We start from the raw sequence: 19,322 nt of genomic DNA on the forward strand, positions 1-19,322 counted from the left end.
CCCATGTGTGAAATAAGCAAATAGATTTTTGCCAAGTTATAAGCTTTAGTTAGACTTAGCCTAAGACCTTGCCATTCATTCAAATTAAATCAGGGGGAATTACTACACTGTATTCTACAATTATATATCCAAAATTAAATGTGTGTTTCAGATGAGACAGCTGAGTGAAGTGTATGTATTTCCGCATGATATTAATTGTGATGGGTATTTACCAGCCATCTGTGGCCATCTTCAGCATGTAAAGGAATACAGGAATTTGCTACACTGAAAGCTGAACAGACTCTTGTGCTTAGAGGCAGTGCCCACTACAATACACACTCTGTGGCGGATTTTTATCTCCTGGCTCATGTTATGTTTTCAGAATCACCATCACAGCATCACATTTCACACATTTACTAACACCCTGAGGAAGCTGCATAACACATGCAGAACCGTTAAAGTGGTCTGAGTTGCTATCCACATGCAGGGGCGCTGTTAGAAAATTTGGGCCCTATGACAGACAATAATTCTGCCAATAAAAAGGAGTTTCTATATAGCATGGCTCTGGGAAAAAATCGCAAGAATTCTCTGAACAGATTGTAGGCTAGGACTAAAGCCACAACGCTGAAATATCTTCAAGTTGCTTTGATGATTAAAAGAGATGTGTACATTTGCTAGATTAGCTTAGACTACTTTAAATTGAAGCTTTGATTAAAAGTCATTAGGGTCTGAGTCTCTTGTCTACTTCATGCAATTTATCTTGCCATGATAACTGGGATAGCGCCACCCAGAGCCTTATATGGCTCTGGCGCCACCCAATCTAGCTGGTGGCTCTTGCATCTTACAAACACTGCGTGTGGTGGTTGCTATGAGACAAGCGTCAACAAAGTATCCTACAATCAAAAATCCTGAAATTAGAGCAGATTCCAGAGCGCTCCGCTCTAAAATCTTTGAAATAGAGGAGTCTCGGACTACAATGTCGTCCAGCTTTTCTGCTAATCAGGTAGGTCTATAGATAGGCAATTGATTTCCCTAACGCAATCGATCAAAAATCAATCAACGTGTGCAGCAAGAATATACTTTTTCTTTACCATTACAGGCATGTTAGCCATAAGTAAAACGTTGTTTCTCCCTTTTTAGTATGATGGAGCCTACAAGGCGCAGAAATTGCAGAACTGGACTGTTCCAAAACACTTCAAAGAGGTAGGTTAACCTAACATTAAGAGATTTGCATAGAATAATACAATAGCATTGATGTGTGTGATAAATAGATTGATAGATACTTTATTGATCCCTAAGGGGAAATTCAAGGTCTCAGTAGCATACAGACATCACACACTCAACATTCACTAACAGCAGAAAAAGTCATTAAAAGTATATCATATTAAAAAAAACACAACTAAGCAATAAGGACAGTAGAAGATAACGAATATACTAAAATACAAATTATACTAAATAACACTAAATCTAAATAAAATCTAAAACAGTATCCACATAGTGGGTGATTAAGCATGAGGCGCTTGCAATGACTGAGGCAGGGACTGAGCCTGTGTGCATAGTAAGGTAAGGTGCTGAGAGTGAGTGTCATGGTGATGGTGCAAATGAGTAAGTCCAACAGTGCAACAGTGCAAGAATAAAGTGTAGAGACCTGCATAAAATAAATATGGACATTTAAGAGAGTAGGCGAGGTTATATATATATATGTCCCACCATTGATATTAGAAATGAAACATTTCAGAGACCCTCTGCAGCTGATGGACACACCACCTTTATAACCAACGACCATGGCCACCTACTTCCCGGAATGAAAGCTAAGGTTGACTGGACCCCCTAGGCTACTCAGACATTTATTTTTAATTTGTTACATAATGCAAATTGGCAATATAGCCTATATTTGAAGTCCATGGTTTATGAGAGCATATTGCATCAATAAATAGTATTGCCTAAGTGATCATCATCCATTGCCATTGTTTCATGTTGATTTATTGTTTTCTTGTGAATGCCTTTAGAATGGAAGTGCCTGGACATCATTTGTGGGCACATGGGATTTGCCAAACCGTATCCCTCCGACCTACATTAACCCCACTGCACGTTCACACGAGGGGCAGGAGCGTCTGAAGAACTGGAATAACCGCAAGGGCACCACCAAAAAGGCCTCAAGCCCACGGTCGGAAGCAGATGCCCAAAACACTGGCCGGGCCTCCAAAACCCAAGAGGAGGTAAAGTTTTCTAAGGACCCTTTATAGGCTTATGAATTCATATGCACAATGACATCCATTACAACAGGTGATGTGCATGGTGACCTTTTTGCAACACGACTCCTTGTGAAGAATGCACATCTATTGAAATGTCTGTGAAATTTGGTTTAGTGCTAGCCTGTATTTCTTTTTTTTTTCTGAAAACAAATGTTTTAGCTCACGACTGACCCACCAGTGAATCAGGAGCAATCGTTAGAGCCAGCACCAGAACACCACGCCTCCCCCACTACTTGTGGCCTGCCGGACTCTGCGAGGACTCCAGAACCATACAGGCCTACCTCCCAGCAAAGCCCAGTGCCTTCCCAGAAGAGCGCAGCCAATAGCAGACCAGCTTCTCAGAATTGCCATTGCGATGGTCAGCCAAATTTATCCAATGAGTGACCAGCAACTCAACAGAGTTCAGACTCACCTGAAGAGCTCAGGCGCACAGACTGAGCAGTGATATCACAGGCACACCCAGGATTCTTTATTTTCTCTCTTCTTTTTATTATCAAAATCTGCCTCTCTTGTATTTGTATGTATTGAAACATAACTCATAGTAAAGAAAGATGACTGAAATGTTGACTGCTTATAAGTGAACTTAAGAATGGATATCAGACAATAGAGAATAAAACATTTTAAAATGCATGATACAAAACATATTTGTACACTGACAAATGTTTCCAAAGAAATTCCCATTATGTGGAATGACACTGCACTGTACTGTAAACTTGATATAAAATTTCATTGGGGTTTAATAGGGGGCACATGGCTCCCAAACCAATTTCTAGGCTTTTGCCCGGAATTGCACTGCACCTACTTCAAAGGGGACTGTTCCCACTTATTTTGGCCTAAAATGAAATCCTTGACCTCTTTGGAAAGCTTAAACCCTATAATTTAGTACATTTAGCCTACTGACACAGAGTTACAGAGGCTAGAATATTGTTTTAACTTTCTGCCGGGTTAAAAACGTCTCTGAACAGACCACATTTAGGTCACTTTATATCTTAGAACCACAACTGAGCCCAAGTACCAAGCTGTGTGAAAAAGCTGTGTGTCTTTATGACTCCAAATAGGACCTTTGGTTACCCAAAATGCATACTAAAAACTAGATGTACCGCAGAGTGGTACAAAATATGACCGCCGCCCAGTCCAGTACTGAAAGGCCTATATGATTCTAACTGTCTCACTAAATTGCATTATCTACACTCAATTCTCACTGGTATCTGCTAGACAACAAGTACCAAAACATGATTAGTTCATAGATTTCACATGTAAAATTCATTTTATACAACCCCACCCCATCTTGCCTGTTTATAATTCTGAGAAATTCTTGAATTGTGTGCGTGCACACGTTTATGTTTATGTGTGTGTGTGTGTGCGTGCTTGTGTGTTTGTCTGCGTATGTGTGTTTGTGCATGTGCATGCATGCGTACATATGTCTACTGTGTGAGTATGTGTCATACGTATGATTACTGTGAATGCATGTGTGTGCGTGTGTATCTGTTTATGCACATGTGTGCACATGGAATGGGTTAACATGACCCCTGGAGGCAAACATACAGAAAAAATTGGTCATCCTAGGCCCTACGGTTCTCAAGATATTCACAGAAAACTGTGTCTGCCCTACCCTCCATTCGGGGGGTCCAGTCCAGCGGGGGGGCTACAGATCAAAACGAAAAATGATGGTTCCATGCTATCCATGTGGGGTTACATGCCCACCAAGTTTCGTGTACCCCGGTCTTTCAGTGTCCCGGGAATCCTTGACGGAAATTTGGACATGCGAAAAAAGGCAGTCATAATAAATGGTTTACTACATATGAACCCTTTTGTTGTAGACCATTTGGATTGTACGCCAGAGGTTGACTACACAAAATATGGAATAATTACACAAAAGTATTCTATTTTTGCAATTACCGGCCGTCAATTGTCGGCCATATTGAACTGAGACATAGTAAGATACATTTGATAATGAAAGCCCATACATACTTTACATGAAAAAGGTTGTCATGTATCGATTCACAAGAGTCCAAGCTTTGAAATGGTGTATAATACTTTTAAGTTTTCATGGCCCTTTTCCAAACATTTCCAACTGAGCAATAATCACATGCACATAAACTCTCTCTCTCTCTCTCTAAAATTTCCAATTTTCTGATACAAGCAGACACTGATTTGTGGAGGTGTTTTTTTGTACTGTGCCAACTAACTTCATTGAATGTCACATGTGTAGAACAAGTGTAGGGTATATATCTCTTGAAATCATTGTAGTTGCAACTTTATGCAGGAAATAGAAATACACAACCACTACACTGTCATCTGCATTGATAGTTGCAACTTTTAAAAAACTTCTTGCTGCAAAAACAAAACAAAAAAACGGAAAAAGAAACTAAGTGTAGATCTCCCCTCACTTGATTAGGTATCCAATCTATGCACCCAAAAATAAATTCTCAAATGGGAAGAGGGCAGTGTTAAAGAAGTTATTGATTGACTTTTTGAATTATGGTCACAATATGTCCAGGACAAATTAGATGAATACTATTAACAGATTTGTTACAGGAGTGTAACAAACAAATAAGAATTTTCACCTCAAACTTATAAAATCTTATGGACAATCAAAAGGAATCCAAAAGACTAGCCTGTTCACACTTACCCTAAACTAGAGAGGTGCGGTGGTAGCTTAGTGGCTAAGGAGCTGGGGCCTGTACTACGAAGGGAGCTTAACCTACCCAGATGTAACCCAGGGTTACTTTGTTAAACCAGGGTTGACAAAATCTTAAGTGGTGTTAATCGGCACTACGACGCTGATTATGAAGTTGATTTGTTGAGCCGGGGTTAACCTAATTGGAGTTTGTGCGCGTTCACATAAAAGGGGCGGGTTGCAGCGCAAGTCACCACTTTCAATGATGACGCGATCACCTTATTTTACGGATGAGGAATGCACAATTATTATGACAAGTTATGAGGAATTAAAACCCACTCTACGACAAAAATTAAATACGTCGACAGTGAACAAAGCAAGGCTGTTGGCAACGTATTGCAGATCGGGTAGCCTAAATGCCTAAAAGTAAAGTTTTATTCCCACATGTTCTTTAAAGGTGCCATGTGTAAGAATTGAGGTAAAAATATCCCAAAAAATGAGCTACACGCATCAAAAGAATGAGAAGAAATAAGGGTGATGATGTCATTAAAAAAATGACAAGGTATAGTGCTGCAGAGATATCAACCTGAATTAGCATGCTAAATTACTAGCCACAGCCCGACAGGTGTCATAATACCAGTTTCGGCCATGGGAGGCGGTATGCGGGCAACATAACCGCCAGCCAAACTGCAATATACGTGTCTCAGTTGTTACTCTAGGGTAGACCAACTCACTTTCTGGAGGTATACTGCCCCCATCTTTTATGGAATGTGGAGTATGAATTGATTTTTTGGCGGACATTACACATGGCACCTTTAAATATGTGTTACGGAGGATTAGTAACTTGCGGAATGTCTGAAATGAGTTGAAATAATTAAATAGCCTATTTTGAGTTCATAGAAAGGCCTACAGATGCAACCCAATTCAGAAGTGGGCATATAGATTACAGTAATAAGGATAATTGAATGTTTAAGTAGCCCCCATTGACTGATTTAGTGTATGCCTAATCCTGTGAACATTTCAGATGCAACACCATTGCCAAACGCACATGGCAGCAGGTGAAAATGAAACACAAAAACATTATTCAGAATAGTAGGTTTATATAGTTATAGCTTGCATTAATATTTCTTAATTATGAAAACATGTAGGCCTAGCTTATAGCCTTCACTTGGCCTCTGTTTTACAGCTAACAAGAAAAAGGTGTCTTTGAACACTACTGTAGGAGGAGAGGCACCAGAGTGTTTTACAGTAGCAGAAGAGTTGGCCATCGCAAATAATAGTGGAAGGCCGATTATGGAGGGGGTTGAGGGAGGCATTCGGTCGGATTCTGGTGCTGTGGAAATGTGTAGCCTTTATGTGCAGGGTACAGTAATATGACATTCAATTCAACAAGTTTGTTAAAATTGTGATTTTAATTGATTAGGCCTACTGTAGGCTATGTCCGATTTATTTTAGGCTATTTTTGCTCAGATGTTCAGCATACTGTAGGCCTATGTCCGATTTATTTTCGGACATACAGTATTCTTGCATCACCGATGGAATACATGAATGTCCACGTACGGGCATTGAGACGTCTTCCTAGATCATCTGACAAAGATATCAAAGAAGGGTACAAAGAAGGGTAGGCTATATATATTTTCTGGCGGTCTCTAAAACCCCTCGCCCTGCGAAGAGAGTCCCTCACTATTTGCGCTCCAATGTCGTATGGATCATCCAGGTACGCTGACATGTCTCGGGAGAAATTATTAGTGGAGGGGTGGTAGCCTACTTATAAAGGGTGTGGTTAACGGAAATCTCGGGTTAACCAAGAACATAACCTGGTCGGAGCAGGTTTGAGATGCAGCGTAAATTGCCATGTCAGCATACCTCGGTTAAAACCTATCCACCTTTCGTAGTACGGGTTAATCGGGAAGTTACGCCACACGTGATCAAGTTACTCTCGAAGTTACCCAGATAAGCCAGTAACCCCGCTTCATAGTACAGGCCCCGGGGCTAGCATGCAGTAGCCAGATAAAGTTCAGTTTACATTTACATTTATTAATTTAGCAGACGCTGTTGTCCAAAGTGTCTTACATATGTCAGCTATACAAGGGATTACATTGTCCCCGGAGCAACTCAGAGTTAAGTGCCTTGCTCAAGGGCACAATGGTGGAAGCCGGGAATTGAACCCACAACTTTCAAACTGCTGCATGATATCCCAGCTCCTTAACCACTCCACTACCACCGCCCCAACTGCCATTGAGCAAGGCGAGTTGCTCCGGGACAATGGCCCTATGATATAATTGACATATGTAAGTCAGTATGGAAAAAGTGTCTGCTAAATTAATAAATGTAAATGTAATACTAAGGTAGCCTTAAAATCAACACAATCAAGGATATCTTTTAAATACTTTTAATTTACAGCGTCTTATCAGTACATAGTTTAATTCAAGTCAAACAGATACCAAAGAAATATCTATGGTAACTATGCACAGTAAGGTAGTTCAAGTAATGTGTCATTTCCTAAAACCAAAACATCTGATATAAAACTAATTTAGTAAATATATATCATATATAGTATACTATGGAAATCCTGCCAGTATGTTGAATGGAAACTGTCTTTTGTCTGACGCATGCCGGACAGCCCTCTGTACTATGTGTGTTAGTACTACGTTTCTGGAAGGAAGATATAGCTTAAAATAGAAAAATGACACTATTGCATGAATTAATTGGTCTAATAGTGCACCACATCATTTGAAATTGATAGAAGTACTGCTGACAAAATTAAAAACATTATCATGACTATTCTTGTCTTTTTACTACAAATTAATAATGTACTGAGTAAAAGTGTCATGTGATCAGGATGCCCATCCACAACTGCAGGTATCAATGCATGTTGATATTGTAGTTATAAGGAACTAGAGCTTACACTCTGATCATGCACTATGCTTTTGAAGTAACACAATATGCCCCTCTGTCCTACAGATATACTTACAGGATTTATAGACATGGAAACCTGAACTCTGGCCAAACCAAGCTATTGTTGTCAACATAAAAGGTGAAAACCAAAACCAGAGTAAAACGTATACATTTAGGCAATGACACAGCTGTGCAGAGGAAGTTCTCTATGTGAGACAGCACTAAGCGTAACCCCACGGACACATTCATAAAATTAAAAAAAAAAAAAAAAACTGCATTCATCAAAACAATACTTTCATTACGATGTCTAAAATATGTTCTTAAGTCTTTTTATTTACTATTTTCAACTTTTTTCCTTTTTTGGTTAATTGATTTTTTTTCTCCCTCCATGGTATGATTGGATAGAACCATGTATTTTAGGCTACTGATTGTCTCTAAATTAAAAGTTCTAATCAAAAAGAGGCACCAAACACGGACTAAAGTGAAAATAGATATGTACTGTACTGCTATACAAATATAAACTCTGATCTTAAGAGGTATGGGAAGATAAACTAAGCATAAATAGCTCTGTAATGAGAACACAAACCAGTGTAAACTCATGATATAGAAATCTCTTCTACAGCTTAAACCAAAAAAAACAAAAAACAACAAAACTGCACAGTGATAAGAAACCTGTTCAGCAGCAATATCTCTAACCCGGCCATGCACACTGATACAAAACAGCATGTCTGTTCTGCAAACCAACAAACATGTTCCTCTTGGAGAAGGAATCTGGGTTGAGAACACACAACCGATACACATCAGTAAGAGAAATGGTACTAGAGCGAGAAAAAGGCACAGAAAGACAAGCCCACACGGGTGGGCACAGAGCAGCAGCTGGCAGCAAACTGGCTGAATAAGCATACACACACACACACACACACACACACACACACACACACAAACTGGCACTGTGTCCAATCACACACACACTCACTTCACCCCCGGGAGAGATATTTACAACCACCGTGGCGAGACTGAAATATCTTGCCACCCGTCAGAGTAGAGTTTTTGTCCGAACAAGCTGCTGAACCAGTGCATCAAATTATCATGACAGTCTTCAAGGAACATTCAAGGGTGTTTTGAAAAGCTGATCGTGGTCCACTCTCTGTGAGAGTATATTCGTGGCGTGGCTATCTTATTATTGAGAATAACTGAGACAAAGCTCTGCTGTAAAGAAGGAATAAGGGGAAAAAACAGCTGAATTCAGATCGACCTTTTATCTTTTATGACAGAATCCATACAGCACAGAGCCTGTAGCAGAGCCGTCAATCACCGGTACTGAAATCAGCCCACTTCCTGCTTCGTCCCCGCCTTCTCTTCCCGAGCCGATGTCTCATTGGCTTTCGTCCGCTGGGCGGTGTCAGTTTTCACAGGTTTTGTGGGAGCCACCAGCTTGGCTTTTGCCTTAGATTTGTCTGGGTGGTGGACCGGAGGTGGGGTTTGCTTCCTCGGAGGCTGGCCATTCTTGGAAGGGTGGGGGTCATCACCAATGTTGACTGACAGGTTGGTGTACAGCGGTTCCAACTCCTTGGACAGTAGCTGGTAGGTCAGGGAGTTCAGCCCATCGGAGCGCCAGTTTATCCTCGTACGCTTAAGCAGGTCAAACCTATCAAGAACCAAATAGATGGGTGCTCACCATTAGTAGAGAACTTTGAGCTTTATTAAACTAATACATCTATCAAATCTACCATTTACTTTTGCTATTTAAAGTACAGCTGTGACCTAACATCAACAGCTATTCCACAAAGATGTCTAACACTTTGATGATGGATGAGGATACTTTTGCAACTGAGACCCGAATTACGTCCTTTTTGAGAAATATCCGGTGCTGTCTGCCTCTAAACACAGAACAACAGGTATGAAATGAGATTGAAAGATTTCAGACCAGCTCCTCACTAAAACTCCTCATGTAATGCCTCTGAATGATTACTCGATGGACAACCACAGTCCACTAGTCCTTAATCTTCTCAGAGTTCACACTAAGCCACAGCTACCCAGTAAACAAAAACAAAGACTGTAAGAGGTATGTTTGAGCATTTGAGCAAAAATGTACTTGTCAGGCCATGATATTTAAAGTTGCATGTTTGCATCCACTGCCCGCATAACACAAGACCGTGTTCACAAAACTTTCATTATATGGGGAAATGTCATTATTTACATAAAAAGGCTCCGACTCACCAAAACAAATTCAGTTCCAATGGCTTTTCAGCTTTAAGTCCTTCAGCAAGGACAACCCGCAAACTCTGACGAGTCAACCAGCGATACCTGGTGTATTTACTCTGCTGCTCTCGGGCTGTATTTTGCACCCTGGCGCATGGCATAAAACTTGTTTCCCACCCGGCGCAAACTTTAATTCCTTATTTTGCACGTTTATTTTTTAAACGTTACATTTTCTAAAACTTACTGTTTACCATGTTGTTAGTCGCTTTGGTTAAAAAAGCGTCAGCCAAATGTAATGTAATATAATGTAATGTAATGTAAACAATGTGCCCAGGGGTGTGGCAATTAACAACTTAGGGAGTTGCTTAGCGCATTGTCTAAAAATCACTATTGTACACCTGGCCAGAAGTCTCTGGCGAGTTGTTTATAAGTTATTTTAAGAGCGCATTGTCAACAGCCATATTGGCGGGTGCACGCACCATCCTTCTATCATTCATGAACGCACACCAGCGCACGTCCATGCAACTTGCACAATTACAATGGGAAACATAATTAGAATAAAGATATTACGAAATACTGTACATCTCATGATGAGTAGTTATTCACCATCATTTGCAAATTGGTAATGACGGTTAAAAGTGATTAGGGGAGAGGCGAGAGACACGTATGGAGCACAGCTGAAGACACACTGTCACGAGATATAAGCAAGTTCCTCTGCAGGATAATTTTTTTTATTCAGTCATTTGAGCAATATTAGGGTAAGTGTTGCTTTTTCCAGCCTATGTTTTCGATGGTAACCCATTGCCAGTCAATAGTGAAAGTAACTGCATATAACTGTCTTGTCGTTGACTGACACCATGGTGAAGTTAGTTTCACTTTGCCAATGAGTTCAAATAATAGAGGAGTGCAAATGCGTGAAGGCTATGCTAGGTTTTAGTAAAGCATGGTTTAGTGGAATGACTATTCCATACGGTCTCGCAAGCAGCCTCCTTCAAATGCGCCATTGAATGTCAAAATACCGATGCATTTATTTGACATCGCGCTTTGCGCCGTCACAGGGAATGACAGATGTCATTCTCATTGGTTTAAATGATGTTACGCCCCAAACACACCCATGACTGATTAAAAAAACCTAGGAACACCTTGTTGCGCCATGCGCTCGACGTTTGATAACGACTCTTTTGATAACACTCCCATTGTGGACTGGACATCCTAAGCTTTTGACGAGTAACGATGCGCTTTAGACGGTCATGATGGGGCCCCTTGTTCTTCTTCTCCATTATGACTGAGTCAGGTAAAATAATGAATAATGTAAAGGACCAAAGCCACATGAAATTTGAAAAATGTCCAGATGCAAATCTCATTCTCGTATTTGACTATGTAAAAAAAAAATTATAACAGTTAAGGAAGTGTCTGTGAACTTTGATAGATAGATAGATAGATAGATAGATAGATAGATAGATAGATAGATAGATACTTTATTGATCCCCAGGGGAAATTCAAGACTTGAATGACTTGAAAGACTTTGGGTGACTTGAAAGGCGTTTATGAATATAAAAAAATTTAAAAAATCTTTTATTATCATTATTATTATGTGAACAGCCATGACATAACCAAAGACTGTCTCTTCACCCAATTTAGTGGACTGATTACCTGCGTGGGTTCTGCTCATTACCCTGGTCCCCTTTATGCTTGATCATCTTATAATGGCCAATAGCCACCGGGGGGCGCACTATCTTCATCCCTGAGAGACGTATCCTGAGGAGTCACATAAAACAGGAGCGTGATGAGACAAAAGGAGAATGCACAAAGGCAGAGGAGAATCAGAGTACTAGAGACAAGGCAGAATATGGACAAAGAAGTGAATGTTGGGGAGAGACCGAGAAGTAATGTAGCACACCTGACGGATCACAACTTGTGGACCTCTGAACCATCTACATCCACTGACTACTCCTTTGAGGGGATTGGGTTTGTGTCATTACATACAGTAGGATCTAACTACAACATGAAACTCAGGCAATGTAACCATTTGCATGCAAGGTGCTCTGTCTAGTCATGGGGGGCTGAGTATATAATAGCTTTACATAGCTATACAAAGTACTTGTCTGGCAACTGGCAATATAGGCTACAGACAGTTCTGTGTTTGTCTAGATTGAGACAAGTGTCTTGGTTTCCAGGCCTGGCCAATAGTTCTGCCATATCTTCCAACACATCCAGGTCAGTTGGTTCCACATAGAGGAAAATCGGGACACAGTATAAACCGCAAAAGCCTGTTCAGCCCAGAGCACAGCTAAAAGTTTTAGTGGAAATAACACAACATAGTTAAAAAAAAATACACGTATTCCTAAGGTTCAATATAGGGGATTTAAGACCTGACCTGCTGAAGAGTAGCCCACTTAAGTCAGTGCTCATGCATCAAACTGGCCTTGTAGTTTCTGGGACAGGCAACAGAGGCTCTGTACTCATTTCAGCTTTGAGTCGATGCCATGTTCGGAGAGCACACTACACAAACTTGGAAGAGAGGGAACCAGAGAGGGTGCAATACTAACCAACAACCTAAAAAGTCAAGCTATACAGTACAGTCACGACAGCTACGGCTCTACCTGCGCGTTGCAAGGCTTTGACTTTTCGTGTCTGATCCAGTGTTCAAGCCTGCTTCTGTTAGCAGCCTCCCACCTTAACTGATAATCCGTTGATTGGCAGCTATGTCCTAAATATACTGTAACCTTTAATACAATCCCACAAATGTATGACAAATTGAAAAAAGTCAAAGCCTTGCACACATACCAACCTACTATCTTTTGTTTATACTTACTGAACCCTCCAACAGTTAAACTGGAGTGAGAGGACATGAAAGAAGGTTTACAATGAAAGTGACATGGCTGGAAGAGTCTGAAAGTGTAATGATGAACAAATGGAATAACAAAAAGAAAAGGCAGTAAAACATGATTGAGGTGCTGTGTCATCCGTGGCAGCCAGTGGTGCAGGGGTTATCAACCTGTGGGTCACCCTGGGCCCTCTTCTCAAAGGGATTTGACCATAATAATCATGCTATGTTTCCTTCCTTATTCAGGAGCGCTCATGGAAAGCCGAAATGTGGACACTAGTAAGGCTCAGCCAAACCTTTAGCTGCACCGCTCAGTACAGTGAGAAGCTGTGAATGTGTGTCTAGCCACGGCAGGCTGGGTGACAACTGGTGGCACTACATTCAACTCTATGTCTCAAATCTAATGTTATCATACATGCATACTACATCCGCATGCATTAGACGCGTTAGACTTAATTGAACTTCATTTAATTAGGCCATGTGGGTGTCTCAGCTCACCTGGCTGCGATGTCATCATCCTCCCCTCCCCAGCCCCAATACTGGTTGGGAAAGCCGTTCATCTTGAGGTACTGGTTTGGAGTTACAGCAGAAACGCCGCCGAAATACTGTGGGTATGGCAGTCTGCAAGCAGGGCGGCAAAATAGCACGGTTACCGATGCTGCCGTCAGGAGCACATCATTCAATTTCATACTTCACACTTTCTATCACAGCTCACACTGAGGATGCACTCACTACAATTTCAGTTCACATTCATATAAGTGATATATAGAAACACCTCCAATTATCACCCATTTCGTTCGAAAATTCTAAAACAATGTTGTTTTTTGATACAACATTGAACAAAATCTGGTTTGGTTCTTACCAGGGCTTTTACTGCCTGAAATGGTTAACCTGAGAATTCTCGCCGCAATTCAAAATTCCACTGGAGCTCCAAGTGGATTTGTACATGCAGCCTTAGATAGATAGATAGATAGATAGATAGATACTTTATTGATCCCCAGGGGAAATTCAAGTTGTACAACAACTTGTTTACAGCTCTTCAAGTCACGGTAAAATGTTTTTGGTACATAGCTAATTTAGATACACTTGTGGTATGGGTGCTTGCGTTTCTTTAGGAATCTGCCGTCTTGGTTTGTACAGAAATGAATAGTAAGTGACACATAAAAGTAAGAGGATGGAAACACGGGACTGGTGGTACAGTAATAGGGGGCATTCCGATACAGTATATCCATTTGGGGACTTTTTAGCCTTCAATAAACAGAACAGTGAACAGTAGGACACTGTGTAATAAGTGAGAGAGAGATTACATTACATTACATTTAGCAGACACTTCTTGACCAAAGTGACTTACATATGTCAGCTATATTACAATGGATCACATTGTCCCCGGAGCAACTTGGGGTTAAGTGCCTTGCTCAAGGGCACAACGGTGGAAGCCGGGAATTGAACCGACAACTTTCAGGCTACTGCACGCTAGCCCAGCTCCTTACCCACTACACTACCACCGCCCCCGAGATGGGATATGGGTTTGGGAAATGACTGTTGGACTAATGTTGGACTACTTTTTGCAGTACTTTTTGCAACTACACTGTTGGACTAATGTTGGACTACTTTTTGCACCTTCACCATGACACTCACTCTCTTGAGCACCTTACCAGGCGACACATAACTAAGGACTATGGTTGGACTACTGTTTGCACCTTCACCATGACACTCACTCCCTTTAGCACCTCACCAGTCCTGGCCCTGTCACTACAAGCGTCTTATGCTTGATCACCCTCAAGCACATTGGACTTTCTTAATTTAACTGATATAGTGTATTTAGTATTTAGTTTTGTTAGTTTTCTTATCTGTCTCATCCTCTACTGTCTTTATTGTACAGTGGAGTTTAGTTATATGTTTATACTTATACTTATGTTTATCATTTCTGCTGTAAGTGCATGTTGTGTGTTATGTCTGTATGCTACTGAGACCCTTGAATTTCCCCTTGAGGATCAATAAAGTATCTATCTATCTATCTATCTATCTATCTATCTCTATCTATCTATCATGACCTCGGGCTGGATACGTGCTTGGGTCCCTGCGGGCGCTGCGTCCCTCCGTGGTACGTGGTACTGGACACCAACACCAACACCATTGCTGCACTACTGCTCCTCACCATACACACTTCTGTCATCTCAATTCTAGAGGCTAGAAAAGTCATGGTCTCTTAGTCTTACCTGTACCTAAACTTGTCCATGGCCACAGAGAGATGTGTTGGATACTGAGGGTGGCAGGTGTATGTGTTGTGGTCGTTTTCAGGGAGTAGGTCAACGTCATGGAGGAAGATGCAGCTCCAGTCTTCGTCCCGTAGTGCCTCTCGCACCCCGACATTCAGCAGCTTGGCGCGGTTAAAAGTTGCGTTTCCAAGCTGCGGAAGAGAAGATGGAGAGGAGGGAGTTACACAAGTGACGCAGGAAGTGGAGCATGCCTTATCCTTTCTCCTGAGGCACATGGCCTAGTATTCCCAAAAGGTGTTTTACACTTTAGTAAGATGTTTATGCCAGACCAAATGTCTAGCATAAAAGGGTTTAAGAAAGTAATTCTACCAATGATGTTACTCCTTTCTATCTGGTTGTCTTTCTATCTTCTGAATACTGAAATTGAAACACTGTGTCCTATCTAAATGCAATGCAAGCAACAGATCAATTTGCTTTGTTTTGAATTAGAATGTTCCAACTGTTTATGAGCGAATCAGTACTGTGTAGTGCAAAGCAGCACGCAGTTTTGAGCAGAACTTTGTTAGACGTCCTGTTTGTATTTTGTTCATGTAATTTGCATTGAAATGGTATATTAAATACAAGGAACATGACGCAACAGAAGTGCCAATTCAAAGTTTTTAGTGTGGACAATTGTTCAATGCTTCAGAATATTTGGATGCTCACTTGCTTTTAGGACACAGACAGTGTAAGGCTGTGTTTTAGAAAGATGAGAAATAAATTGTTTTTTTGTCAAGGTTGTATCAGGTTGTAATGGTTAAGGTTGCAATGTGAGACCTGGTGCACAATATAGATGCTGTAGTGGATCTGCTGGCGTTGCAGGAAAGGGTGGAGGTGGTAGAGGAGGGCTCGGAGGTGAGCCTGCCGGTTTCGGTAGGGCACTACAATAGCCGTATGGTGCCTTGGCTCACAGTCCGGGGGAGTGTAGTGACCCCCTGGAGTCACCAGGGGGTTCTTCTCCTTGATCTCGTCCAGCGAGGGAGGGGACGATAGGCGCACCAACACAGGACCCACTGCAGAAGGAAGTGGGAGAACATCTGAGCATTTTAAACTTTATTATCTGCAGCAATCTTATTCGCCTCGGGGTGGGGGGTCTATAGAAACTATGGATGAAAGCCAAGAAGCTTATCCTGGAATCTTGGCCTCAGGAAGCGATTGTCATTGCTGAAGGTTGGTGAAGAAGTGGTGGGTGCATTTGTTGTGATACAAATAAAAATGGGGTTTATTATAAAACCCTTCCCTTCATATAATGTATATAATATCTGATATATTTTACTTGCTTGTACTCATATTCATTTGGACTGCCATCATTTCAAAAATTAAAATAAACAAGTTTGAGCCACAACAGCAATTTTTAAACTGATTACATTCTAGGGTTCTTCTTTAATCTATAATATGCTTTTTACTTTATTATTTACTGAGGCACTTGACAGGCCACTGAAACCCTAAATCCAGCCTGTCAAGGCACACATCCTACCCAAACTTGTCCATTTGGTTGTAGTGTCTCACTCAACAGTAATGTCCTTATGGGGTCTGCTTTGTTGTAGAGGAGGATATCTGTAACACAAGCTGCTCACCCAACAGTGGCGAGGGCACCTGGCAGTCTTTCAGCTGTGGCGTTGGCCCTGTTGGTGCTGCTGGTCCTGTGTGATGGGGTGCGAGCGCCCCCAGGTGGCTGAGGTTGGTATAGACGTCGTGGGGCCGCGAGTAGTCAAACTCGGGCTCGGTGGAGTGGACGAGCACTGACACCAGGCCCCGGAACCCTCCTAGGGAGAAGTAGAGGACGAACGCAAACTGGAACCCCACCAGCATAGCCAAGGTACATGGGGAGTCCAGCGCTCGACCACAGCACAGCATCGTTGGAGTGAGAGAACAAGAGAGAGAGAGAGAGAGAGAGAGAGAGACAGACAGAGAAAAAGGGGTCAGGGGGAAAAAATACAGGGAAAAGAAGAGAAAGAGGGGGGTGTTTCAAGAGAAAAGATGAAGTTAAACAGAGACAGCTTTGAGAAACTCGGAGCCACTGGAAGGGTAGACAGAGGAGAGAGGGGCAGTTTGACAGGGATTACAAACTGAAAGAGAGAGGGTGGGAGGCGGAGGGAGAGGGTGGGAGGCGGAGGTCGAGAAGGACAACTGCGGCTCTGAGGGCCGGGCAGTGAGCATCTATAGTGTGAGACAGAGAGAGCTCAGGAGCAGGCCCCTCCACACACCCATACCCTCAGCACAGAGGCAATCGCTGGAAAGAAGACAGAGAACAACACATAAATACAGTACGTGCCAATCTGTGTCGCTTTGGATAAAAGCGTTTGATAAATACCAGTCAACTTTAACTTTTCAATACATGACATAGGCACAAAGGCCTACATGACACCTCTGCTGTAGAGACAGTGTTTTAAAATATAAAATGAAGTCAACAATCAGGCATACAGCCTTTTGCCATGTGAGTATGGTTGTTCACCTGTGCTTTGGTGTGGTCAGAAACGTCCATGCAGCAGTAAATGCCCATTGTGCTCATTTCCCCATCACGACACATTAGCAGACATCCTAGGAAATGAATAAGCCAAGTCTCAAGCTCTCCTCCAAAGGCAGGTTGACACCACAGGCCACAGGTATGACATTGTCTAGACTTCTAAAATGAAATGAATGTATGTGTGTGTGTGTGTGTGTGAAACTGGTCCCCATCGAATTGCTTAATTCTCTGAACTAATTAAAGTTGTTTGACTGACATTCACATTGAATCATCCAATGGCATTATCTTGGCAGGTGAAATAGAAAGGCTATTTGGGATTAGATGCAGCAATTTCTCATCTGTAGAGTATGCAGCTTCCTGTTGTCTTCCTCATTTAATGCACTACCCTTTCAAAGTTCTCCAAATAATAAATGACCTTGAAAGTCTGTGGGGCGCACTATGTGATTCTGCACTGTGGGATGTGGATAGAGGCCAAGTGCTGGGAATGACATTGTACAATTGGTCCTATCAGCATTTCACTGACACATCTATCACCCCACGTGAGTTGGCAAAGGATGGTTTGTGTGTAAAGCAAACTTTAACAGTTAGTGAAGGATAGGCTATAGGAAGTGACAAGTTAGAGGAAAGTAAACATTTTCATGTCGTTGATCTTTAAGTTAACATTAACATAACATTTGCCTAACATTATAACTAGCCTACTACTACTACTATTATTATTATTATTATTATTATTAGGTTATCAGACAAAGCGATTTGGCCTAGGCTAATAAATAAACACTGTAAATATGAAATATTGTATACGCGAATGATTTATCTGCCATCGCCCTAGCTATGGCTAGTCCAGATGAAGTGAATGAGGTTTTTATCATCCACGTCAAGATGATGCGACTCACCCGTATCCCTTCGATAGTCCGAATCAAGTCCCAGGCTTCGGAATGAAATATGAAGGCCGCTTTCCCTAATATACATTCGACCGATTTCTGTAATTAAGATTTATCCGTTAACATTCCTGAATGTCACGGTGGCGACCGACCGGGCTCTACAGCGAACGCACGAAAAACCGAGGAAAAGTCATCGTCTTCACCAGCAGGTGCTTCTCAGAAGCCATTACCACCAAATGCTACATCGGTCTGCTAAACCGCTGTTGTGGTCGCCGCTTGCAGACATGCAGAGGGGCAAATGCAGATGACGCGTCCAGAGGGGCACCCTTTAATGGACGAGTTGACAATAGATTGACAGAAAGTGAAGCCAAGCGCACACTTTGTGTCAGAATACATTTTAATCTTCACGGTTTCAGACGATTGTTTATTTTTTTAAATTCTACACCTATGTTTGTTTAATATTTGCATTCAACGTCAATCCAAAAATGTTCAGCTCTAGCTACTTGATGTGAGGATGCTTGCTCGTGTTCTCCTTAAAACTGAGTGCTATGAGACAGACATTCGCCGACGCTTAAGCCCCTCCTCCACTCATCCATGTTTGAGAGAAGTCACTTTGCAGCATCATTAGGCTATTCCAATGTTGAGCACAGATGTCTGTTATGTTAGGGATGGTCTGAGCTGGAGATAATGGCTATGTGACTGTAAGAGGTTTAGCTTTGATGTTCATGCTATGCAGGAAGCAATTAACAGCGTAAAAAAACAGGCCTGTCTTAATCTTAAGTGTACCATTGACTATAGCCTAGAATATCTCTCCAAAAAAGATGTCACAAATGGCAAGGCTTATGTCTGTTCCTCCATTAGGCCTATCTTTAACCATTGAAGGGCCTTTAACTTATACAGTGACATTGTTGCTGTTGAGTGGACTTCCATCCATA

The 19,322-nt window shown here is 41.6% G+C and overlaps 2 protein-coding genes across 2 annotated transcripts; one reads left to right on the forward strand and one right to left on the reverse strand.

Annotated features, from left to right (window-relative positions):
* The first annotated feature begins 866 nt into the window (after nucleotides 1–866).
* On the forward strand, nucleotides 867–2,799 carry cfap126 (cilia and flagella associated protein 126). Its single transcript, XM_048240426.1, has 5 exons — nucleotides 867–982; nucleotides 1,120–1,182; nucleotides 1,718–1,795; nucleotides 1,989–2,198; nucleotides 2,394–2,799. Exons 1-5 carry the CDS (start codon nucleotides 956–958, stop codon nucleotides 2,616–2,618), a joined length of 603 nt encoding a protein of 200 aa, XP_048096383.1. The 5' UTR covers nucleotides 867–955; the 3' UTR covers nucleotides 2,619–2,799.
* Nucleotides 2,800–7,232: 4,433 nt separating this feature from the next.
* b4galt3 (UDP-Gal:betaGlcNAc beta 1,4- galactosyltransferase, polypeptide 3) lies at nucleotides 7,233–18,900 on the reverse strand. The gene is made up of 8 exons (XM_048240427.1): nucleotides 18,400–18,900; nucleotides 17,495–17,580; nucleotides 16,617–17,272; nucleotides 15,817–16,052; nucleotides 15,001–15,191; nucleotides 13,280–13,402; nucleotides 11,608–11,712; nucleotides 7,233–9,400 (listed from the first exon to the last, which is right to left on the reverse strand). Exons 3-8 carry the CDS (start codon nucleotides 16,894–16,896, stop codon nucleotides 9,079–9,081), a joined length of 1,257 nt encoding a protein of 418 aa, XP_048096384.1. The 5' UTR covers nucleotides 16,897–17,272; nucleotides 17,495–17,580; nucleotides 18,400–18,900; the 3' UTR covers nucleotides 7,233–9,078.
* Nucleotides 18,901–19,322: the final 422 nt, after the last annotated feature.

The sequence above is a fragment of the Alosa alosa genome, chromosome 4 (genome assembly GCF_017589495.1).
Source record: "Alosa alosa isolate M-15738 ecotype Scorff River chromosome 4, AALO_Geno_1.1, whole genome shotgun sequence".
Classification (NCBI taxonomy): domain Eukaryota; kingdom Metazoa; phylum Chordata; class Actinopteri; order Clupeiformes; family Clupeidae; genus Alosa; species Alosa alosa.